General features: G+C 37.6%; 1 protein-coding gene across 1 annotated transcript; it reads left to right on the top strand.

Annotated features, from left to right (window-relative positions):
- The first annotated feature begins 378 nt into the window (after positions 1-378).
- Positions 379-25,178, top strand: LOC132128835 (ephrin type-A receptor 2-like). The gene is made up of 17 exons (XM_059540198.1): positions 379-521; positions 1,154-1,221; positions 2,493-3,141; positions 11,967-12,122; positions 12,294-12,629; positions 13,222-13,346; positions 13,458-13,641; positions 14,492-14,591; positions 15,076-15,131; positions 15,226-15,351; positions 16,133-16,318; positions 17,463-17,524; positions 17,681-17,890; positions 18,034-18,183; positions 18,274-18,467; positions 18,834-18,989; positions 22,729-25,178. Exons 1-17 carry the CDS (start codon positions 440-442, stop codon positions 22,835-22,837), a joined length of 2,949 nt encoding a protein of 982 aa, XP_059396181.1. The 5' UTR covers positions 379-439; the 3' UTR covers positions 22,838-25,178.
- The last annotated feature ends 251 nt before the right edge of the window (positions 25,179-25,429 follow it).

Here is a 25,429-nt window from a genome sequence, read left to right as displayed (position 1 = left end):
GGTTATTTATGAACTGAAAGTAATAAGTTTTTTTTTAAACAATAAACATGACATAAATTGTTTAAATAAATTAAAGACATTACACAGAAGTTTATTACTATAATGCATTGGAAATCAGTTTAAAATATAATGTAAAATGATGGCATTTGTTGTATGGTTTTAATTTGATGTATTAAAAGTTAAACATTTGGCCTAAGTTACTGTAAACTTTACAGGTAATCTACACTCTGAAAGAAAGGTCCGAGGCGGGGTCCCAACAGGGAACTCATACATGTGTGTGCCCCCTGACCACCTCCTTCCTATAAAGACGTCGATCAGCTTCCAGCAGGCGGGGTTCATGAAGCTCCGCTCTTCTCAATGAGTCTGACTCTGTCGAGAGCGCAGCTGGAACAGCAACTGGCTTGAGTGTGGAGCAGCCGACATCACTGTCCACTCCAAAATGGATTACAGACGGATTAAGCGTACTTTATTTGTCAGTGTATTTATGAACTTTGTATTTATTTCTCTTCAGAAAAAGGAAGGTAGGCTACGTGGAATTTACCCTTCGAACCTTTCTAAAACTTAAATCTCAGGTTCACACACACATGGTTTAAACTGTGTTAAAGTTCTGTGCTAAATGTCTCTGTGGAGATAACGTGCGTTGTTTTATTGCCAATGTTTGGCATCGTGTTAAATCAATCTGCGCGAGAGAAAAAAAAGTGATTTACTAACTAGACTACTAGCTTCGTCGATCTGGTGTAAGTTTGTGCATCGAATTTCATTTTAAATGTGACTATGCTACCTCGTATCGTTAAAATTATTAAAAATATATTGCATGGCTTAAATAGGCTGTTTTAGATATAAATTTAATAACATTTGATGCAGCCTATCACACGCGAACGTAAAACAAACTCTAGTTTTGAAGTAAATATATAAGCGAAGTGTGAAAGTTACTTAGCGACGAAACAACTGGACCAGGTCTTTCTATGAATTGTTAATTTTTATTTAATTATTATTATTATGGATATTTTTTAAATGAGTAGTATCAGACATAATTTCCACGTTTGTTTCTAATATAAATGTTCTTGAATGAATCATTGGTTATAAATTTCTGCTATGTATCCTGACAAAAATATTTAATATGCATTTTTTTATTTGTTGCGTTATGTCACAGAGGTGCTGTTGGATATGGTGGCTTCGGGAGCAGAGCTGGGTTGGTTGACATCTCCTGTTGAGCACGCGGTGAGTTTACTGTAGCCTACTTCTAGTTCTACCGTAAGAACCTTCGAAGTTCTGCTGGCTGTATGTCGTTTCGTTTGTTTCAAGCGATTTTTGAATAAATAGGTTTTTCGTTATTGGATACGGATAATTCCGTGTTTACACTCAAAACATTCCTGGAAAAGTTTATAGCATTGCACATACTTTGCCTGCTGAACACTTGTAGTCCCGTGCGATTTTAAAGCCCCGTGTTAGCGACTGTAAAAGTGCGGGTGCAACTTTTAAAGGACGGCGCATATGGTGCTTTTTGTGACGTGAGCTGAGGCTATAATGTTAACTAGAATTTAGAAGCGTAATTGGTTTTGAAATCAAAAGGATGTGTTTTAAAATATGGTAGCCGGTTTCTAACTGGTAGACAAATTTGGACCAGCAAAAAACTATACTGGTCATAGAATCTTAGGGTAGTCAAGCTGGGTATTGAAGAATTATAGCTGGTTGACAAGTTTAGATCAGCTATGTATTTTTAAACTATGTTCCAAAAGAGTTACTGGGTTTTCCAGCAGGGAATGATCTGGATGGCAAGTACAGACTTAAGTATATATATATATATATATATATATATATATATATATATATATATATATATATATATATATAACCTACCAATACCTACCAATGTCCAGTCTAAAACCGAAGATGTTTTATCTACCTTAATATGTGGAAAAAGTAAATGTTCAAAGTAATTCAATCTAAAGCATTTTACTTCAGACCGTAATGGAAAAAGCTGAGATATTAAGAATGTGAACAAAATGTCAGCATGCTCAGCTTTATAGAAAGTTAACTGAAGCCTTAATGAGCTGCTGTTTATTTAAAGAGTTCAATGTCTTTCAAATGTATGCAATGCTTTAAACCACAAAGTTCCTTTTTTATGGAAGCATTAGTTGCAGATACAGTTTTACTGCTGTGCCACACACTACGAAAACAATGCACCTCTCCTGTAATTAATATCATGGTGCACATGAAATTAGAGCTAAGAACACACATGTACACTGCATGTGAACAGATATGTTTCAGCGTACATCAGTCATGCAAAAGAAAGACTGCTGCATTGTTCCTTGCCAGAAGTTGGTACATGGGTAATTGACCAGCATCCTTACTACTACTTAAAATTCCACGGTCAGGACATTTTGTGTTATTTTTGTCCTCGGCATTCACTGGCATCTTTTATTGAATTGTTTTTGTCCACAATCTTGGTTTTGACTTTTTTGCTAACATCCTTTTTTTTCACATTGTAGTGGGAGATAGGCCAGTGGGCTGTGAATGGCTCTCTGTTGTATAACTATTATATATGTAACGTGGAGGAACGAGAACAAGACAACTGGCTTCGTACTACGTTCATCCAGCGCAACCCCACCGCTTCTCGGGTCTTCGTGGAGCTGCAATTCGTAGTCCGTGACTGCAACTCTTTCAATGCAGACTCGCTTACCTGCAAGGAGACCTTTAACTTGTATGCCTCTGAGGCTGATGCAGACATTGGCACAGCTTTCCGCAAGGGCCAGTTCCGCAAAGTGGCCACCATTGCTCCAGATGAAATATCCAGCCTTGGGGAAATGAAGATGAACATTGAGACAAAAGTAGTGGATAATCTTTCTCACAAGGGCTTCTACTTGGCCTTCCAGGACATTGGGGCCTGCGTTGCCATCTACTCAGTCAGGGTTTACTATAAAACATGTCCAGCAACAGTGAAGAGCTTGGCAAAGTTCCCTGAGACTGTAGCAGGGGGAGAGAATCAAGCCCTGCGGGAGGTGACTGGAAGTTGCGTCTCAAATGCTGTAAGTGAGGACCAACCTCGCATTTATTGCACCACAGATGGGGAATGGGTCGTGCCTATGAGCCAGTGCCAGTGCAGACCTGGGTTTGAAGCAATGAACAATGCATGCCGAGGTAAGACATAAGTTTCTTTGTTTGGTTTCCACAGATTGAGGCCAGCACCAGCTGTTGTCACTTAAGATCTCTGGTTTAAGTCAGGAATTTGAATATTGATTAGACTTCCACAAAGATTATGATTAGCAATTTGGTTGTAGGATATCATTATTAGGGATGGGATGGTGTGAAAATGTAATATCACGATTATAGTGACTAAAATTATCACGATTATCAATATTATCACGGTTTTGTTGAAACAAGATGAAAGTGTTCAAAAATAGTTGATGCTCACACTGAAAACATTTCAGCAAGTTTTATATTTAATAATCAACAAACAACTAATAAAACAAGCAAATATATGCACTTAATTTAAAGAAAGATTAATTCCTTCCATTCCTTCTCGAAAAAAAAAACAAAAAAACATTGTGTGCTGCGCTTGCGTCAGACTGTTGCTGGCTGGACATGATTTAATAGCGAGTTATTAAAACCGCGTGTACAAACACGGTTTTAATGATACTTCATTTTTAAACGATATTACTAACCTTCAGCACATTTTATCACGGTTATCAATAAAACCGGTTATCGTCCCATCCCTAATCATTATATGAATTACAGATTTTTTTTGTGAATTTTGTTTATCCTTACCATACATGCTTGTGGCTTGCGATAATTTTTTTTGCGTTATATATAATATATATATATAATTTTTTACCTTTATACCTCTATATTTTACACATTTTAAGTTGCTCGTCAGCTGTTTTATAAATGCTGTTACTTTTAAAATTTCACGTGCTTTGAAACCTGTTTACTTTTCTACACTGTACTTTTGACTCCCATAACCCCCAGCATTCTTTAAAACACCAGTTTAGACATCAACGACTTTTGCAAACCTACTGTGCTTAAGGCAGAACGTTTCAATGACTGCTTTAAATCTCACATTGAGGATGTGACAATTTTGTATGTCACAGTCACCTGTTTTTCTTATCTTCTTCTCTTGTGTTCTCGTCCCTGCCACACCAGAGCAAGATCAGTCACGTGACAGTCCTAAAGTGCTTTGCGATTATAGAAATGAGAGAACTGGCATGTTGGGGCTTGTTTAGAGTAGGCCTAATTCTGTTTTAAACGTCCTCTAACCTCAACACTTTAACATATTTCCACAATTCAGCCACATGCAGTGACAGGTAAAATACAGGCAAATGAAACTCAAAAAAAGCAAAGGCAAAGCGATTACACATTACAGTTGCCAAGCTCATGCCCATGCATTTTTTTGGTTTGCTCACATTCCTTGTTTTACAGACCTGGAATTGTGGGAATAGGTGTGTATGTGGATGGTTTAGAATGGGAAAAGATAAAGTGTCAGACTTTGGAGAGGGAGGAGATTGTATTGGAAAGGTGGAGAATGGCATGTAAAGGTAGCAGAACAATGTAGTGCTGTGTTCAGAGACAAACCCCCCTCCGCATTCCCCCCCCAAGCACCTCTTTCACTTGGCTGATGCATTCTTGCTAGGTTTATTAAGGAGCCTTCCCAACTACTGCCGGCCTGAGGAATCCCCTGAGGAGAGCTCCAGGCAAAAGCTGACTCACGTTGATGGATGTACTGTTGATTAAAGGCAATCATTGTCAAATAGCCAGATCAGGGAACTTTGAGTTAACCGTTCATTCTCTAAAAAGGATGGCAAAGTATCCTTCGGTGGTGAAATTTTTAACAATATGTATATTAGACATGTACGCAGCACTGCACTTTAACCGGTATTGATGCTGACACAGTTTTCCAATAATAAAACACAAAATTTTTCAGACATAATGAATAAAAGAGTGCATACCTTTGTTGACCACACAGAGACGTGCTGCCTGACCTATGCTAGATTGCACTAGGAATTCATGCCCACACCCTGTCACTCGCAGTGAACCGAGGTTGCCAGAGTTGGATAGCTATAGTTTCTGGAATGTATCAAAGTGCTATTGGCCTCCCTATTGTTGATCTATAGGAACAATATGACACTGATGATGAAGCCGGATGGTCTTGAATCTTTTACAGTTGCATATTTCAGGACAAAAATCCTTGTGCTTTTCCTGCACTGGAACATGTTAAGCCGAGAGTTATGGGTGACAAAGTTAGAGTTTTGTGCATATAATGTGTGGTGAGTGACTGGCTGGGTAGTAATTGACTTGGGTGTGTGTCCTCAAGAGCCATAAGTACTGGTTTTGGATAGATCTTCTTCCTATCCTGTTACTCTTGTCTTTTCTTTCTTTTTTGCTTTCTTGTTTTCTTGTTCTTAGTTTCACAGTTTTATATGCACTCCCAAACTGATCGTGATCCCTAGAGTTTTCCCAAATTAAACCAACTAGGCATGGGTTTTTTATTTATTGTCATTAACTGTTGCAATGACAATATGTTGTCTTTGGCATTGACTGCAGGTCTTGGAAGTGATATGTACTAAAAAAAGTTTAAACATCCACTTTCACACGGCCCTGTAAACACTGTTGAAGCTCTTCTTGGAGATTTCAATTGGTGTCTTGTAAATAAACAAGTTTCTTATCCCCATCTGTCACCCAGAGACAAATAGATGCTTTTAGGTCATCCCTAGTTTACATGCAAAAACATTTTGAATAAACGTTAGCTCTGACTCACATACATGTATGTTTACGATCAAAAGGTTGTCAAATTTTGGATTTCCTTGCTTGAGAAAGTGCACAGAGCACTCGGATACCTCAAGTCATTGGGTGACAGTGCAGAAAGGGAATAAAGAAATCATCCAAAAGTGAGATATCAGAGTTTGCTGGGCTACAAGTAAACAAAATGAAAAATTAGACGTTTAGCTAAAATATGAGCAGTTGAACAAGCTTAAAATTAGCGCTTAAATAGTTCAGCAGTATTCCACCAGAATAGAGCTGATGAAAGCTGTGATAATCTGTACCCTGAGGTGTAATTATTCTCTGCTTTATGTGATGCTAATGCCCTCTTCTTTTGGCTTATTTAATTCTTGTATACCCGTTAAGCCACAGAAACCATTTATCTCCACCTATGGAATTCTTAATCTTACTTAACTAGCAAGCAAACACAACAATTCATTACCGGTTCTTTCCATTGCGGTACCATTTGCCTGGGCAAGTTTAGATAATGATGAGCACTTCCAAATGGGTTTGGTTGACTTAGATCCTCTGTCAACCTCATGTGCCAACATCAGATGAAACGAGAGTGGATGACGTGTTTGTTCTGATCATTTCAGGATAATGACTGCTGAAACATACAGATTAAATTAAACTATGCTCACTGGGACTCAAAATGTTTGCGTTGTCATGTAGGAGGAGGTGAGCAAATGATAAAGTGAGTCACCATATAAGGAGGGATTTCTGTGGCCATTTTTGCGTATATAATTTTGTTACTTTTTTGAGTTCACTGACATATTCGGTCCACCAGTGAGGTGGAATATTTAGATTTGACGCTCCAAATACACTGCGGCTCATACATGACAGGAAATAAGTTTAGGATTGTGTGCATGTGCTGAGTGTATTGTGCCGCTAGTATGTGAGATCAGCAGTTTCCTGACTCCGAATCAGCAATGTGTCCCCCGAAACAGGACAAGCTATAGCGGAAACCGGAGGCCTGCTAATCCTTGCTGACCCTTCAATTCATCCGCTCAGGGATTTCTATGGTCACTCTCAGTCACTGGCTCCATTAATTTATTCACTTCCCACTTAAGGAATGTTGTTTATGCCTTTGCTTAACATTTTTGGCCTTAACCAGACATTTCCCATCTGTGTTGCCATCTCAAAGTTTGGACAATGGGCTGATGTTTTGTAAAGGCCAGAGCAAGAGCAAACCCGAGCACTAGTTGTGCTCATTCAGTGGAGAGCTTGTTTTTGGGGTTTTATCATAGTGTTTTTAGGTTTCTTAGTTAACTCCTTTCTTAATGAACAAATATTTCTGGATGAGTCTCAGTGTTTGTGTCCTTTTGGGTTCTGTCATCTCTTCCTCTTGCCCTCTTTCCTTTAGAATGAGTGAAAGGTGTGAAAAGAGAGGGATTAGAGCATTTATTGTGCGTGTTAAGGACTAGATGAAAGAGTGAGTGCAATTGTAAAGCGTAGATGTAATTCTCTTACAACTTTTCCATTGGGTTGATAATCCCTTGCACTAATGCTCTCACCACACCTAGAGACCATTCTCTCCCCGCTGGCTTCATGTTACCACTGCATCCCCCCTATACATACAAACACACACACACAAACACACTCACAGCTCTGGCTTTGTCCTGTCTGACCATAAGAACCATTCCACTGACCATTCAGAGATCTTTTAATATGCACAATCCTTCCAGCACACCTCAAATCTGGTAAAATCAAAAATATTTAGAATTGAACTGATTTTAAAACACTAGCCGATAATAACAACCTGAATTTATTTTAATATTTAGTATTTTATTTTCATGTCTGATAGTACTGACTATTTTAGTTTTTAGCTGGTGTCTTTTTTTGACATTAAATCAATGTTATGTTAAGTGAATTAAGTAATCCCAAAATATAAATTACATTTGTGTATGTATTTCAAAAATAAGTACTCCTGAAAACTGACAGAAAATCTAATAAAATCTAATAATGCATCCCTTAAAAAAAAGTTAATTTTGTTTATTTGTTAAAAATGAAACAATTACCCTGTGTATACATAAATATATAAACACACACCTATAAATAAATGTTTTTATACATAAATATATAAACATTTACACACAAACATGTTAATATATATACTTTTTACACTGTTTATAATATACATCCTTTTTATAATATTAATATAATATATATTGTTTATGCTTTATTTATGTATATAGATATATGTGCACACGCACATCTTCATTTTCTAATGCGTGTGGGTTGTATTTGTTCTGTGGCTCTGTGTCTGAATTGAACCTCTTCCCCTGTGAAACTATCCCCTGGCCGCTGTCCGCACTCACTCTGCTCTGGTGTTTGTTTTACTTGGCCATCAACTCCTGGCGGAGCAGCACACTTTAACTCAACTCTGCCTGGGGCTACATGTAAGCCCCTCCGTGCCTAGGTTTAAATGACTAGGCCTTTTGTTTTTCTTTCCTTTTTCTCATTTGAAACCCCCTCCGTCAAACTCTTGTCCTGGAGGGGTTTGCGCTGTCCCGCTGCCATGTAAACACTCATTCATTCAGGCCTCCTTCCCCTCCTCTGTCGACCCATCCATCCATACATCCGTCCATTAACGTCACCCTCTCATCAGTCTTCGCTTTGACCGCTCCACTCAACCCACATGGCTCACAGACCCCAGTAGGTCATCGGCGAGCAGGATCCAGCTACTCTCACAATAAACAAACAGTCACTCAGAGGCTCTTATGGCCTGGGTACTTGGTGCCAGATAGCGATACAGGGCCCATGAAAGGCGGCCGACACATCCTTGCAGCTCAGCTGGGAAATTTGTATTACATAAATGTAACCAGTGTTCCTCAAAAGCCATAAGTTGTGGTTCGCCTCTGACCTCTCGCTATGATTTTTGCGAATGAGCCTGTTTCTCCTTTCTAGAGCGTAGGGATGGGACGGTATGAAAATTTAATATCACGATTATAGTGACTAAAATTATCACGATTATCAATATTATCACGGTTTTGTTGAAACGAGATGAAAGTGTTCAAAAATAGTTGATGCTCACACTGAAAACATTTCAGCAAGTTTTATATTTAATAATCAACAAACAACTAATAAAACAAGCAACTCTATGCACTTAATTTAAAGAAAGATTAAATTCTGTGGCATTTCCTTCCTTACAATGAAAAGTGTAGAAGCATAGAAAAGCATAGAAAAGTCACTGACTTTCGCCATTCCTTCTCGAAAAAAAAACAAAAAAACATTGTGCGCTGCGCTTGCGTCAGACTGTTGCTGGCTGGACATGATTTAATAGCGAGTTATTAAAACCGCGATAATCAAACACGGTTTTAATGATAATTCATTTTTAAACGATATTACTAACCTTCAGCACATTTTATCACGGTTATCAATAAAACCGGTTATCGTCCCATCCCTACTAGAGCGTGTCTAACATTCGCCTTCTCTGTTCATGCATGCTTTGATTGGCTGCTTTAGGAAGGAAGCTACGTGTCAGCCTTGTGCTTCCTGTTGTGTCCAAAATGTGAATACAAAGCTCCTCATGCTGAACCACATTCCTGCTGTATTTTGGAAAGTGAAACGTTGGCTAAAATTACCACATAAGCTTTAGAATTCAATCAACTATTTAATTCAGTGTGTTACTTGCATTTTCTTTGTAACCAATTTAGTTTTTTTTCATTAATTTAATGCAGATAAATAAAAAATCAATACTATTTTTTTCTGAAAAACAAACAAACAAACAAACAGTTGATCTTAGTTCTGAGTTTTTGTGTCAAGTCAATGTTGTTAAGTGAATTTAGGAATCACAAAACAACCACAACATTTATTAGTTATTTTGTTGATTAAAAAAAATCTAAAAATGGGAAGAAACACACCATCCTAAATTATATATCCATTTTTTTTATTAGTGAAATATCCTAGCAATTTTTAAGTGAAAGTAGTTCCAAAGTAAATCCTACACCACATTTATTTCAGTGTGACTTGAAAAGTTTGATTCGTTATACACCAAGTATTTTGAATAAGTTTTGAGTCTTTTGTAAACTTTTTGTATAAAAGGATTAAAGCAGCCCTGCAAACACTGTCAGGTTTTTGTCTGTGGCTGTTAAGAAGCCAGCCAGCGGATTAATGTGTCATGTGGCATCTACACTGTTCAAAACAAGTGTTTTCTCTCTCGCTGCCCTGAGTGGCATTCCGTGCCTGTTGTCCAGACTAAATGGGCCGTCCAATGTTGTGCTAGACGCTTGCATGTGGCAATGCGGCAAGCAAGGGGACTTAAGAATTTGGAGATTACGAGTGGCGAGCCGAGAGGGGGGCGATATGAAATGGGGTTCGCAGCAGCAGCTGTTTGGCCCCCTTTGCTGTGAATAGGACAATTCTTTTTCTTCCCCTACTCCCCCCTTTCCTTTCAAATCCCACCAGGACTCGTTATCCCTCGCTGTCTCTCCCTCAGTCCCCCTGTCTCTCGCACTATCCCCACCTCCGCAGAGGGGCGCGTTAATGAGTTGCAGTAAAGTCCCCACAACAGCTGGCACAGAAACAAGACGAGGAGTCAACTTGAAAGAAGGAATAAATAACACATTGGCCCAATCTTCGCTGCCACGCTGAATTCTTTTCATGCTGCGAGTTTTCTTTTGAAATAAGAGAATGCATGCTCTCAAATATTAGAGGTAATGGATACTACCGTTAACCCCCTTCCTGTGAGGGAGAGCAAGTGGCTCAACCCAAAACAAGGCCTCAATTGATACAAAGCATTCAGGAAGAAGGAAGCACCCTACTCTGTAATTATAACTGTTTGGCAAATCTTCGGATAACAAACCATTACAAAATGGAAACAATGATTTGGTATGTGGTCACTGTGCTACTGAAATACAATGACTGCAAAAAGTGTTTTTTTTTTCTTAATTTTATTATAATTCTATATTTATTGTCTTAGTCTGTTTTTATCTACATTATTTTCTAATATGATTATAATGATTACAAATAAATATAGATATATTTTAAAATTATTATTTTTTTAATATTATATTATAACAGTATATCTAATAACGTGACTTATTTTACGCTAAGTTATAACAATAATAGTATTAAAATCTTATTAAGAAAAAAAAATACAATTAAGAAAAAAACGTGGAGAAACTTCAAAAACAATCAATTCAGAAAATCAAATGCAGTACCATATGTCATTATACTGATAGACTTCCTCAACATAGGTATATGTTTTGCACTTCTTTGAAATGTCCTAATACTGAATTATTTTTTTTTTTGGCAAATATCTATAATCATCTCTCTACTAGTATTACACAATCTTTAACTCACACAGATACAGATATTTCTCCTGATCAGACACTTGGTGTACATGGTTGTGTAATGTTGCAACCAATAATCTAAGCCTTGCGTGTGTCTGAGCTTGTCTGTTGACTGATAAAGCTTGCACTTGAAACTGAAAACGAGATATCACAGCACATCATTGTGAAGATGAATAAATGGTCCTGTATATGGCTGCTCCAAGAAATGAAAGAGCCAGATTCAGAACGGAAGCAGTGTCTGTTTGTGTGTGCTTAGGGTGGTGGTGGATTGTGAATGGATAGTGGAAGGACATGAGCTGGGCATGTTAGAATGTTTCTAGACAGATTCCTAGGACAAAAATCTTTTTCTTAATGTTTTTTTTTTATTAATCACCAATATTTTGTTAAATAATGCAAAGATTTTCTTGTATTTTTAAGTGTGGCTTAGTGGTCCAAAGACATTTAGGGACCATTGTATGTCTATATGTATAATGTCTGTATGTATAATATCTACTGGACTTAGTTGACAGCAACATTCTTCTTCTTTACTGAATTCTTAGTTAGATGTAGCAATCAACTTGTATGTTGTTTTTATGCATTTTGTTCTGTTTTCTCTCGTGGTGGAATTTTGAGAGCCAGAGGTCCCGTGCTGGAATGTGGGATGACTGGTCTTGTTTGTAGAGAATTGGGGGGATGGTTCACACAGGATGAGTAGGAGTGTGCTTAGTCTTGCTCTGTCAACTTTGCGCACTCTTGCACAGGCCTTCAAAAAAAAAAAGAAAAAGAAAAAAAAAAGCTGTACAGAGAGAGAGGGGGAAAAAACATCTTCAAAGGAGTTTAATTTAGTGCTTTCATATGTAGATGATCACTTGATATATATACTGTGAGCAGTTTAATGGCACAGTTTGCTAATCTTACATGTGCTTTTGTATGCAGAATGTCAGCCTGGCTTCTTCAAACCTTCAGTGTCTAGTGAGACCTGCAAACCCTGTCCAGAAAACACCCAGCCCTCGGGTTCTGGCGCCATCAGCTGCACCTGCAAGGACGGCTTTTATCGAGCACCTGAAGACCCCGAAACAGCCGCTTGCTCTGGTGAGAAGCTGCCTCCCTTAAACTTGTACATCTCACCTGTCATGAGCTAGTTGCTGTCATTTTGTATTTACATACAACATACTTTCTCAGTCACTCTTTTCTGTCGGGATTAACTGAACCAGTACAGGTGAATGGGTTAATAAAAGGCTTTTCTGCTCTTTGTCTGTTCAGGTTTACCCTCCGCTCCTCAGGATCTGGTGGCCACCACAGCTCAGATGTCAATAGGCAGGCTTCAATTGTCATGGAAGCCCTCTGCAGACACCGGTGGGCGCAGTGATATCAGATACACTGTGGTTTGCGAACGGTGCGAGGGGAGCGCATGTCAGCCTTGTGGCGAGAAAGTGCGTTTCGATCCAAGCAACACTGACCTGAAGGAGACCAGAGTCACTGTTAGTGAACTGGAGCCCCATTTGAACTACACCTTCACCGTGGAGGCACGGAGCGGAGTGTCCCAGTTCAGCAATAAGAGAGCCACGAACAGCATCATCACTGCTCTACCCTATACAAGTCAGTGCTCTAACTGATCACTATAATTACAATATTACTGTTTTTACTGTATTCTTTTGATCAAATAAATGCCGCCTTGATGAGAAACCTTTAAACAATAGTGCTTTTTTAATTCTCATTTCATTTTCAATCTCTCATTTTCAGCTCTCTTTCATTTCATTTTCACATTTTTTTTGGGGGGGGGGGGGGGGGTGAATTGTATCAGTAGGCTTTAATATAGGCATTGTTTAAACATGGAACAGAAATCAAATCCTTTTAGTTTTTGCAGTATAAACAGCAAATACACAATCACAAAGATGTTTACCAACCTGATTCAAACCGCATCCATTTGTGGTTTGAAATCCAATTAAATCTGATATTTTGAGAATTATAATCTGTACGGTGATTACAGTCAGATCATATTTCAGTTTTTTTTTTACCTCAAAGAAAGTACAGTGTTTACTGGGACGGTTTCCAATTACACTCAATTTTCCTCTCACTCTAGTGAACCATGTGACATTCACAAAAGATTGGATTTAAAACTTTTGGGTCTACAATATTAACAAACTCATATACTTCAGAGACTCAAACTTAACTGCTGTTTTACCTCCAGGTCCCATAAAAGTGACTGCCATGTATGTTGTGGACAGGAGCTCCACCAGTCTGTCGCTTCAGTGGTCTGTTTCTCATCTTTCCAAGCCAGTTGCCACACGTTATGAATTGATGTTTCGCAAAAAGGTCAGTTGCAATATCCATTTCAGCCTTAATACGTAACTGCAAATCTTGATCCATGATAGTGGCGCTGTTATTCTCCATTTCATCATCTTCCCTTCATTGTCATGTCTACAGGAAAATGATGAGGAGATCACTGGAAAGGTCACTACCTACACTGTGCTGGTGCTGGAAAAGAACTCTGTTCAGATCAGTGATCTGTCTCCTTCCACCGTCTACTTGTTTAAAGTTCAAGCTCTCAACCCAGAGGAAAACCCAGGGAGCTACAGCTTGGAAAAGGAGTTTTCAACACTCCCCGAAGGTGAACAAAGTTAAAATGTTTGCTTTTATTTTAAGACCCTACAAAATCAAAATGATATTTTTATGGGTTTCAGTTCTCTGGTTTTAAGGCCATTTATATGCTCACACACACCTAAACATTGACAAAATTTACTATTAAAAATCTACAGCCTATTTTTAATACTGATGATGACTCATTCTGCACTACACAGATATTTGTACATAGTCCAATCAAATGTTCTCTAGAATTAGAATGTCCCGCCCCTAATACCACCAGCAAGACAAGTTCATGGCTGTTTAAAATCAGTGTCAGAATGTGTTTTTCTTTGTAATAACCTATTTGTTGTGAAGTAACAGATAATGTTTCTTTGCTATGGAAGCCCGTTTCCGCCACTGAATAATTATTATTATTATTTTCTTTTCTAAAAAAAATTCACAAACAAAATTGCGAGTTATAAAGTCAGAATTGCGAGATTTAAACTCGCAATTCTGAGAAAAAAAGTAAAAAAAAAAGTTTTATTCTTTATTCAGTGGCAGACATAAAATTTTTAAGTTCATATCTTGCAATTCTGACTTTATAACATGCAATTGAGAGTAATAAAGTCAAAATTGCGAGTTATCAAGTCAGAATTGAGAGATATAACCTCGCAATTCTTACTGTTTCTCATAATTGCAAGTTTATATCTCGTAATTTTGACTTTTCTCAGAACTTGGAGTTATAAAGTCAGAATGGTGATATAAAAATTTGCAATTACCTTGTTTATTTTTTATTTAGTGGCAGAAAGGGGCTTCCGTCCTTTGCTCTTTTTAGTTATGTTGTGTGTTTTATTCTTGAATGACTTATTTGCTTGGCTGTGTTGTTGTTTTCCCAGCTTCTCAAAAAACAGGAAACACAGCAGTGATCCTCGGGGCCGCGATCGGAGGAGGCATCATGCTTTTCATCGTGGTAGTGGTCCTGCTTCTGCGAAAACGGTTAGGAACAAGCACTTCACACACACACACCCGGCTTTGTACCTCTCCCCCATTCAGTCCTTCAAGCCAATCCTTTTCTTTCTCCTTAAAAACCATTCAGTGCTTCCTTTTCACCGCTCTCACACTCTTTCTGAAACGGCGCCTTACCACTTTTGAGGAAGAATCGATTCGCTGACTGTCCACTGACTGCTCACTAAGTGTATCTTAACAAGAGGCATGTTTGAAAGGAGATGAATCAGAGAGGCATTTTGTGTATAAGATAAGAAGCAAAAGGATTGTAAGAGGTTCTGTGAGGGCGACGTGAGCCCCTCATGGTTCCCTGTGATAACCCAGACCTCTGTCACCACTTGGCAAACACGGATGCTTTTTTTTTTCTCTAAGCACTCCTCAACTACTCAACCTCACTCTTCAAATTCAAGTCTCAAAAGAAATGTGTCGGTTTGCTGAAAAGTAGAGTACTCATTGAGTTGTTTTTCTTCTACAGGCGAAGAAACTCTCACACCAGACAAGGGCCAGAGGACACCTATTTCTCCAGCCCAGGTTAGTGGCGTTGAATTTCATTTGGTGGCGCTCTTCTTTTACAACCCTGTCCCTTTCCTTCTCTTAAATCCTCCCTGAATTCTCTTCATTCCAGACCAGTTGAAGCCATTGAAGACCTACGTTGATCCTCACACGTATGAAGACCCCAACACGGCAGTGCTCAAGTTTGCCAGCGAGATCCATCCTAGTCACATCACCAAGCAGAAGGTCATCGGAGCAGGTTGGTAGATCCATGGCAGTTTGACAAGCCACTGTGGGGCTGTTTTGAATTCATTCTGGGGGAAGGGAGTTTCAACACTCATTGATTTGAAGTTATGTTACAGTTCATTGAAAGTGACAGCTTTTTTACAGTTCATTGGAGTGACAGCTTAAAAAAGGCACACACCAGAAATTATCTGATTCGAGCTTTACATGTTAGAGCTGGAATATTTTTAGTGTAGTGATTCTTTCCCTCCAGAGATGTTTTTTTCCCCTCCCAATGTCATTCAAATTGAATTAGTGTTGTTTTCTTAACCCGCTCTGGAGCATTATTTCATGTCCCACATGGAGGAGTACTGCTTTAAAAAAACCTGAGTTAATTAATCATGACTGAAAAATAAAGCAAACAACCGCTAAATTAGTTCTAAGTCCTAAAGTGTTTATAGGCTGTATATCAAACGGCAAATTTAAATGAGAAGATCAGTGCACCGTGGTTGTGTTTCCCCTCTCAAAACGCCCACAGGACATGGCCCTTGTCTACTTTCTGTCTGCTTGTTGTACACAGATTCTCATGCCCCCTCTGACCCCACACACACATGAATCAACTCAATAACGTTCATAGGCTTCTCCATGCCATAGCACCAGATGCATGCTGCTTATCATTTCAAAGCACCTCCTTCATGTTTTTAAATAACCCATATATGACATGAGGCACGATTAAAGCATTGTCATTTGGTATGTGGCTTATCTGATCTGATGCCTGTATGCCTCTACCTTTGGTGGTTTGTGTTGCTGTGCTGTAGGTGAGTTTGGAGAGGTGTATCGAGGAATTCTGAAAGTTTCCAGTCGGAAGGAAACAGCGGTAGCAATAAAGACACTGAAGCCAGGATACACAGAGAAACAGAGGCAGGACTTCCTAAGTGAGGCCAGTATCATGGGACAGTTCTCACATCAGAACATCATCCGATTGGAGGGGGTGGTCACCAAATGTGAGTGCCCTATAAATTGTAGTCTACACCTAGTTTTATAACAAATGTGCAATTCTTCTAAAGACAAATATGTCATTGTGTATTAGATAATAAATAATTTGATTTATGATTACATAGTCAAGTAGATGTAAAAAAAAAACCAAATATATATATATGTATGAATATATATAAAATGTGCACATACACGTGTTCATGGACCTTTTTATTTGATTCAAGAAAATAAGGAATAAAATATAAACTTTATAGTATATGTAAAAAGTGTGTATATAATTTTTTTATTATAGTTTTTATTATTTTTATACAACTTTTATTTAATTCAAGAAAAAAAATAGTTTATTTATAGTATAAATAATATATTTTATAGATTTTTATAATGAAAAATATTACATTTATAGTATTCAATTATTTATAGTAATAAATATATATTTCTTTAAATACAGACATACTATATATTTTTTTTATTTAATTCGAGAAACTAAGGAATAAAATATTAATTTTGTTTTACTTTATAGTATATATGAGTGTATATATATATATACACACACACACACACACACACACACACACACACACACACACACACACACGCGCACTTATTATTATATGCCTCATTATTATTACACACTTAATTCAATAATCTAAAAATCCACCTTATTTTCTTTTTAACGCTTATTTTGTGTGAAACTTCATGTTCATTAGCTGCTGTAGTGAAATAACAAGAATAAGAATAACTCAGTAAATGGTAAAACTGTTTGCACTACAAACCAGTGTATTCATAATTAAGAAAACGCATTAAAACAATATGGTAAGACACCCCAGTTTACAATATCAAGCAGCAAAACGATCTATACAGCTAAAGATAGCTGGAAGCGGATGACACCTGAAGCCAGACACTTTAAATTTACAAATGGCCACGCCCACACTTACGGGAAATATAAAAATATTTGTATTAAATGTATAGTAATGTAAATAACCATTTAAATAAAACATGCAGTGTGTTAGTATGTGTGTGTGTGTGTATAAGAAAAAAAAAAAACTGTATATGTATTATTATATTAATAGGTGTTTTTGTTGAATGAGAACTTCTATTTATTTATACTTTTCGTTTTGTAAAGCTGCTTTGTCTTTGTCTGTTTCTTTTCAGTCAAGCATGCCATGATTATTACTGAGTACATGGAAAATGGAGCTCTTGACAAATACCTGAAGGTAGGTTTGTCAAATTCATTGCTCAGGCAGAAAAATGATGACAGATGATACTGACATACTTGCATAGTGATTTAACATAGCAAATCATTTACTCAAGAATTCCCTTGTGCGGTTTTCCTTTCACTAGAAAAACTTGAAACTCTTACTTCTTCACAGGACCATGACGGTGAGATGTCATCCTTCCAGTTGGTTGGTATGCTCCGTGGCATTGCGGCTGGAATGAAGTATCTCTCAGACATGAGCTATGTACACAGGGATCTGGCTGCCAGAAACATCTTGGTCAACAGCAATCTGGAGTGCAAGGTGTCTGACTTTGGTTTGTCGCGTGTTTTGGAAGATGACCCTGAAGGAACCTACACCACCAGCGTAAGTTTGCATAGCAAATAAATGTGCGGTTAACTCCAGATCTCTTTATTTTACCATTACTACAACCTGGTTATTATTTCAGGATTTTCGGAAATTACATGGGATTGCCTGACACTTGTTTAAATGTTCTTTTATTCCTACAGGGAGGTAAAATTCCTATTCGCTGGACTGCTCCAGAGGCCATAGCTTACAGGAAATTCACGTCAGCAAGTGATGTGTGGAGTTTTGGCATTGTCATGTGGGAAGTCATGGCCTTTGGAGAGAGGCCTTATTGGGACATGAGTAACCATGAGGTATGGACTGGCCTCACCACATCGGCTATGAATGATTACTCTGCTGTCCTTTGAGCAGAATGTCTTATCTGACTACTTTTGTCTCTCTAGGTAATGAAGGCCATTAATGAGGCTTTCCGCCTTCCTGCTCCAATGGACTGCCCCTCTGCCATCTATCAGCTGATGTTACAGTGCTGGCTGCAAGATCGCTCCAAACGGCCCCGCTTTGGTGACATTGTCAGCATAATAGACAAACTCCTCAAGAGCCCAGATTCTCTGAAGGCCATTGCAGATTTTGACCCTCGGTAAGAGCTCAACACATACTTTGAATTCTTAAAAGGCTCGTATGAAGCATCACAAGACGTGAACGGCAGAGAGAAGTCGAGGCATGTACTGTCTGTTACAGAGTTTTGCACAAGAATGTCATGTGGCAGTTCAAACAAAGCCATTCCTTGGTAAAGTTAAGACATGCAGCTCATACCAGTAGTGCCGCTGAATGATTTGACATCTTCTGATGTTTATCACATTGTATGCGTGCAAGAGGGAAAAATCGGACAGTTACGTATCTACAGTTACTTATTCTTGAACCTGATAAAAACCTGTCTGTTTCCCATCCAACAACTGCAAAAAAGTGTGGTTTGTTGAATGTATTTGTGTTCTGTCTTTGTTAGGGTTTCCATTCGGCTTCCCAGCACCAGTGGCTCAGATGGCTCTCCCTTCAGGTCTGTGGCCGAGTGGCTGGAGTCCATCAAGATGAGCCAGTACAGTGAAAACTTCAGCAAAGCTGGAATCATCGGCATGGAGCAGGTGCTGCAGATGAAGAGCGAGTGAGTAACGCTAAGTGCCCCTCATTCTGGACCTTTAGCACGCTATACAAGGGAAGCGTGGTTGTGAACAATCAGATGAGATCACGCCAACTGTCCAAAGTGCATTTCTGCAGAACTGATCTCTGCTTTACTCAGTGTGTCATATCCTGATGTCCAGATAAATGGAATGATTAACTTTTTTAATTTTACCGGAACCAGCTAACATCTAGGGTTTTCAGTAGATTAAAGTTATATATTTGTCTATAGTTAATTTAGTCTCTAAACATATAGAGACTAAAGTCATAAAAAGTATTTTTCTTGTTCTGTTATCATTACTATTTGCCCATAAATGGTGTTTCTGGCATGCAAAGACCGCAAATTACCATACTTTTTTTAAACATCTTATTAATTTAATTTATAAATGTTATAATAGAAAAAAGAAGTAAATGAACAAATACAATTATACATTTTGAATCTTTATTGTTATTATTTAATAACTATAACATATTAAAACAAGAACAAAATCGAATAATATTAATAAAAGAATAATAATAATGAAAATTATCATTATTATCTCACTATTCAAATATGGAATTTTGTTCATATTTATGTGTTTTATTATTATCATACATTTTTCCTCTAACATAATACAAAATTAGTATTAAGTATAGTAAAGTAGTCCTTTGAATAAAATGGCCCCAGATGAACACAATTTGAGAGTTCCGGGAATCTGTGAAGGAATTCGGAGTGTTTGGAGAGCTTCCTTTCCTGCGGCATACAGCCTACACTGAGGCTGATTGGTCAGGACAAAATCATATTTAAATAAGATGGTATCTTTAAACTTTTAATAATTCCTAGAACATATAAATATTTTCCATATTTTTGTTTTAGGGCTCTGGTAATTGAATGTGGCTTACATTCATGCTTTGGTTGCAAGGATAATCTCGCACAACCGCAGACCATTTTTGATTTACTGTATCTGGCGAGCTCGGAAACCACATAAATTGTAATAACTATTTAAATTTGTTAAGACTTATAATCGAGTCAAGTGATAACTTTTTACATAAAAACATAAAAACCTTTCAGCGTCTTCTCAGCAAACACCTTAAAATGCTACTCATTGATTCAAGTTTGAATGTAACACTGTGGCAACAGAGAAAGAGTAGACTTGGTTTTTAGTGGCCTGGATGTGGTGAATTGTGGCATGCTGTTCCCCCTCCCCTCTCCTGCCATCCATCCCTCCCTTCCTCCCACTGTTTCGGTAGACTCTCTCTTCCCTCCCATTCCCAACAGAGCTAGTCAAAGCCTGTGCTTTCACTGTAGCCAGGAACCACTGTTTCTGCCTGCTGGGGCCATGAGGCTATGCGGCTGCTCCCCTCACATTAACACGATTGGACTTAAAAGCCAGGACATGAGATGAAAGAGTGTAGTGGTGGTGAACGAGAGAGCTGATGAAGATGTGGAGGTAAAGACGACAGCGCTGGACCTCACAGAGGAGGCAGTGTGACTGATGAAGGGGTTGGGAGTGTAGTAACAGCCTAGCTCCAAGACCTCTGGCTCTGCTCCCGTGGGTGTTTTTAGCTTAGAAGCTCGCTGAACTTTGTGTGGAGGACCAGAAATGTCTTTGATGTGTTTGTCTTTTATTTTATGGCCGACTGTTCCATCTGGTGTCATCTGGTAGCACTCTTTAAAACCAGAAAGTCCTCCGCCGCCTGTGCCGGTCAGCTCTGATTCATGGTGGGGGAATCCTTTTTAAAAGCATCAAGGCGCTAATTTAAAATGTAATTATGACTCTGATAATCTTTCAAACGCTTCCTCAGAGTGACTTTTTGAAAGACATGATTATGTATCATTTTAAAGCACCCTACCATCTTTGAAAACTAACTAAAATTTTATAGAAATAAATAAATAAATGAATTAGTTAATTAAAAGAAAATAAAACTTAAGTGGGAAAACTAAAATAAAAAAATACGTATGATTCAAAAGTCTAATTAAAATGTAGCGAAAATGAAAAAACAAAATTCTGAGTTTTAGTTTAAGATTTATGGTATATATATATATATATATATATATATATATATATATATATATATATATATATATATATATATATATACTGCTCAAAAAAATAAAGGGAACACTTAAACAGCACAATGTAGCTCCAAAGTATTTAATAACACCATTTCATTCATTCAGATCTAGGATGTGTTGCTTAAGTGTTCCCTTTATTTTTTTGAGCAGAATATATATAGAGTCATGCCCAAAAATATGGACACCCTTGGTAAATATGATCAAAGAAGGCTGTGAAAATTAATCTGCATTGTTAATCCTTTGATCTTTTATTTCAAATTCACAAAAATCTAACCTTTCATTGGATAATATCATTATAAAATAAATGTTTTTCTCTAATACACATTGGCCAGAATTAAGGACACCCTTTTATTGAATTATTTTTTAAACCTCCATTTGCCAGTTTAACAGCTCTAAATTTTCTCCTTGAATGCCTGATGAGGTTAGAGAACACCTGACAAGAAATCACAGACCATTCCTTCATCCATGTTGGTGCTTCTCCTCTTCAGTTCACTCCTCTCATTTTCTATAGGGTTCAGGTCAGAGGACTGGAATGGCTATAGCAGAAGCTTGGTTTTGTGCCCAGTGACCCATTTTTGTGTTGTTTTTGAGGTTTGAGTTTGGGTTACTGTACAGTTGGAAGATCCAAACATGGCCCATTATAAGATTTTTAACAGATTTTTCACTTTTTTATTTTTTTATCTGTTGGTATTTGATAGAATCAAAGATGCCATGTATCTAAACAAGATGTCCAGGACCTCCAGCAGAAATATAGGCCCACAACATCAAAAATACAGCAGTATATTTCATTGTACACATGGGGTACTTTTTAGCCCTGTTTCCACCAAACCCATCTTGAGTGTTTGCTGCTAACTCAGCCACTTAAACTGAGCTCCTCACCTTGCATTAGGACGATACAGACACACATCCTCTTCCAGGCAGTTTCGTAACATTTTCTGTTGATTGGAAATTCTTAATTATTGCCCTGATGGTGGAAACGGGAATTTTCACTGCTCTGGCAAAATTGTGAATATGAATGGGAATATACTTAAGAGTTATTTTACACATAAGAATTTCTAGGGGTGTCCTTAATTGTGGCCAATGTGTATTAGAGAAAAACATTTATTTCATAATGATATCCCCCCATCCCCCAATTTAAATAGTTATTATCCAATTAAAGGTTAGATTTTTGTGATTTAAAAAAAAATAAAAGATCAAAATGATTAACAAGCAGATTATTTTTTGCTCATATTTGCTGACACAATACAATGATGGTGTATTATAAAACTTTAACTCCTATTATAAAACTATAAAAAGCATTTGCATGGAATGTTATATGTTGCTAAAACAATATAAAAACTAAGACTAAACTCAAACAGAAACTAAAGAATAAATATTTTTAAAATAAATAAACGAAAATAAGGAAAACAACTTGGCAAAACTGAAAATAAGCTAAAATACATTTTTATGACTCCCAAGATAAAATAAACTAAAATCAAATCAAAATGGACATAGATTAAATTAAGATTTAGTTTTGGATACATGCTGTATTATGAAATTTAACGTATTAACTTTGGCTGAAATTAAGTAAAAAAATATTGCAAATAAAAATATAAACAAAATAAAAATGTCAAAACCTTAATAACCCTGCCCTCCCGTTCTCACACACTCTTCCTGTTCTGTTTCCCAGGGATATCCATAACATTGGCGTCCATCTGCCGGGCCATCTGAAGAGGATTGCCTACAGCATCTTGGGGCTTAAGGACCAGATGAGCACCCTGAGTGTGTTTGCAGTGTGAACTGTCTTTAAAATGCACCGAAGGGACCAAACCCTTTGGCTGTGGACTGAATAAACTCTCAGCTGCCTCGGGATTGGACTGCAGGGACAGCCCTTGAACTGGCCACAACCCTCCAGTCTAACAAGATGAGCTCTCACCGCTGTGGAGACGAGACGTGTAGCATTTGATGTACTTACCAAAAAATGGAGGAAGTGTAAAACAATCAAAGAGCTATTGATGTATGCATCAAACCTTGTATATTAGATCTATTTTTACCATAAGCATATGTTTATTTTTTTAGAGAAGATATAGTAATTTCTTTAGTTTTAGTTTTTTATTTTTGGTTTAGTTTCATATGCATGCTTAATTTTTGCCGGAGAGCGATCAATGCTAGTTAGCACTCACGTTATGCTCAGATCTTATGCGTTGCTCCTCCAATGCTGTTGGCACTGTATTGCTCTGTACTTGACTGAACGTTTCAGCAATACGAGAGAAAAGCAGACTCACAGGTCTTTTTCTACCAGAAATGTGGACTCAAAGCTGGCGGTTACTGGTTTAACGTAAGACTTGGCGACTTTCTGCTGAGATCAAGGTGATTGTAATACTCTCTGGTTTCTATCAAGCTTGAATTGGCCATGATTTGATGTCTCACGCGTTGACATTTCTTTACAATTGCACTCCCAGCGCTATATGCTTTGGACCATCAAGTTTAAGGTCTCTGGTTTAGATGAAACAGAGCAGCAAGGCGTTTCTTAAATCCTGTTTTCTCTGCAAACAAGAAGAGCGGAGGCACTGCTATGAAATAGCACTTAAATCAGAAATCTCAGCAGCTGTCTCATCCCTTATCATTATGAAAGGTTACAGCAATAATGACATTAAGGATCAAAAGGAACAAAGAGCTAGCAAAATGACAAAATGGAAGAAGAAAAAGCTTTCTGGAACAGATTGTCGGACTAAATCAAATGGGAAAATGCGATCCGGCGGTGTTCTGCAAACAAATGCACGGTTCTGATTTTCAGATATTTGCACCAAGTGACAGTCCTAGCAAACTAAGAAAATGATCAAACAGACAGTTATGTGGACCAGGATATGTGGATGATATACCAAAGTCTGTTATTCATTCTGTATCAGCAGATTAAAGTCGCCTGGAGCTGTGAATTGCGGAGACTCTCTTTAAAAAATCTGGTTTATGATTAACTGATTCAAGATATGCTGGGATGAAACATTCCTTGATTATTTCCTCAGACATATAGGACCGCAATATGATTTTTGATCACCTATCTTGGTTCTGACCTTTTACTAATCATTGAAATTTGAAATGCTTAGTACAAACACGTATTTCCAAACAAAAACCAGTTTGATTGGGTTTTGTACTTTATTTAATAGTCTATTTATTTTTTACTTTATTTATTGTTTTAACAACACTGATTTGGGATTTATTTGTAATGGAAGTTTGTCTTTCAGTCACAATAAAATCTTTGTAGCCTTTAAATTCAATGCCACTTTGACTTCTTTTCTTGTTTCTTCAACAATAAAAATGCATTATCGAATAGAAATGAAGTTGCTGCTCCTAATTACAGCTTCATTGTCATGCATTAAGTGCTGCCATCAATATAGCTCTGATGTACTCACAGATACCAAAAGCGTAGCATGACTGCATTATCTAATTGGTCAAAGCAGCCCCTATTTAATTAGTTGCAAGTTTGCAGTCCATTTTTAAACTATGACAGAAACCTATGAACCTTATAACCAGTGCAGGACAATTAACTTTGTATTTAGTTTGAAACCCTCCTGTCCTTAACCACATCTACACTGAACCCAAATTAAGAGAGGCTTTTGTCTGGTGCCCAGAGTATTGAATTTATTAGCAGCTGTTGAGTGATGCAGGTAACAAAGACACTAATGTACCCTTTTGATAAGGTGGAAAATGTCAAGGTTGGAATGTAAATATTTACATATGAAAATAATCGGACAGGGGAAGCTGGCTAAAGAACGAAATGCCATCATGGAAGGCAAGACAGGTAGAGAAGGGAAACCAAATGCCCCACATCCGTTTCTTTGACCTGCATTATGTCTGCATATCTGTCATTGTCTAAGGAGCTTCGTCTTCTTTTGTCCAGATGTTCTTGCACACATGGCCTGGGATTACTGTTGTACATGATATGTGCCTCATGTGGTTCAGTGTATGCTGTAAAAAAAATAAAAATAAAAATAGGGCACAATGTACTGCATTAATATGAAGTAATTAGATTTTCTACAGGTCTTTCACCAGTGTTTTGATTTTTGCACTTCATTGTGTTTCAAGGGCAACTGAATTGTCAGTAAAATTAATGTATGTTTGACTCAGAAGAATTAAAAAGAAGAAGAATGTTTTAACTTGCTTTCACACCTGAAAACACATTCATGTTCCTCTGATGTCACTTAGGTCACATGTGCTTTTACCTTTTTTTAGCCCCCAATACTAGTATATACAAAATATAAAGAGAGAACCAGTGAAAAGAAAGTGAATATCAGAGTCAGGTTGCTGTGAAAGTGAGGGGAAGACATTTTGAAAGCACTAACCAGAATATAGAAATTAAAGTACATTTACATAAGCATGTAAAAAGGACCATT

Source organism: Carassius carassius, chromosome 46 (genome assembly GCF_963082965.1).
Source record: "Carassius carassius chromosome 46, fCarCar2.1, whole genome shotgun sequence".
In the NCBI taxonomy this organism is placed as follows: Eukaryota; Metazoa; Chordata; class Actinopteri; order Cypriniformes; family Cyprinidae; genus Carassius; species Carassius carassius.
This window is presented reverse-complemented; position numbering and strand designations above follow the sequence as displayed.

What these genes read in the sequence shown, in the direction of transcription:
- LOC132128835 (XM_059540198.1), top strand. Translation starts at nt 440, where the DNA reads ATGGATTACAGACGGATTAAGCGTACTTTATTTGTCAGTGTATTTATG. An exon ending in GCAGAAGGTCATCGGAGCAG is followed by an intron (nt 15,352 to 16,132) that starts GTTGGTAGATCC and finishes GCTGTGCTGTAG; the next exon opens with GTGAGTTTGGAGAGGTGTAT. An exon ending in GGGACATGAGTAACCATGAG is followed by an intron (nt 18,184 to 18,273) that starts GTATGGACTGGC and finishes TTGTCTCTCTAG; the next exon opens with GTAATGAAGGCCATTAATGA.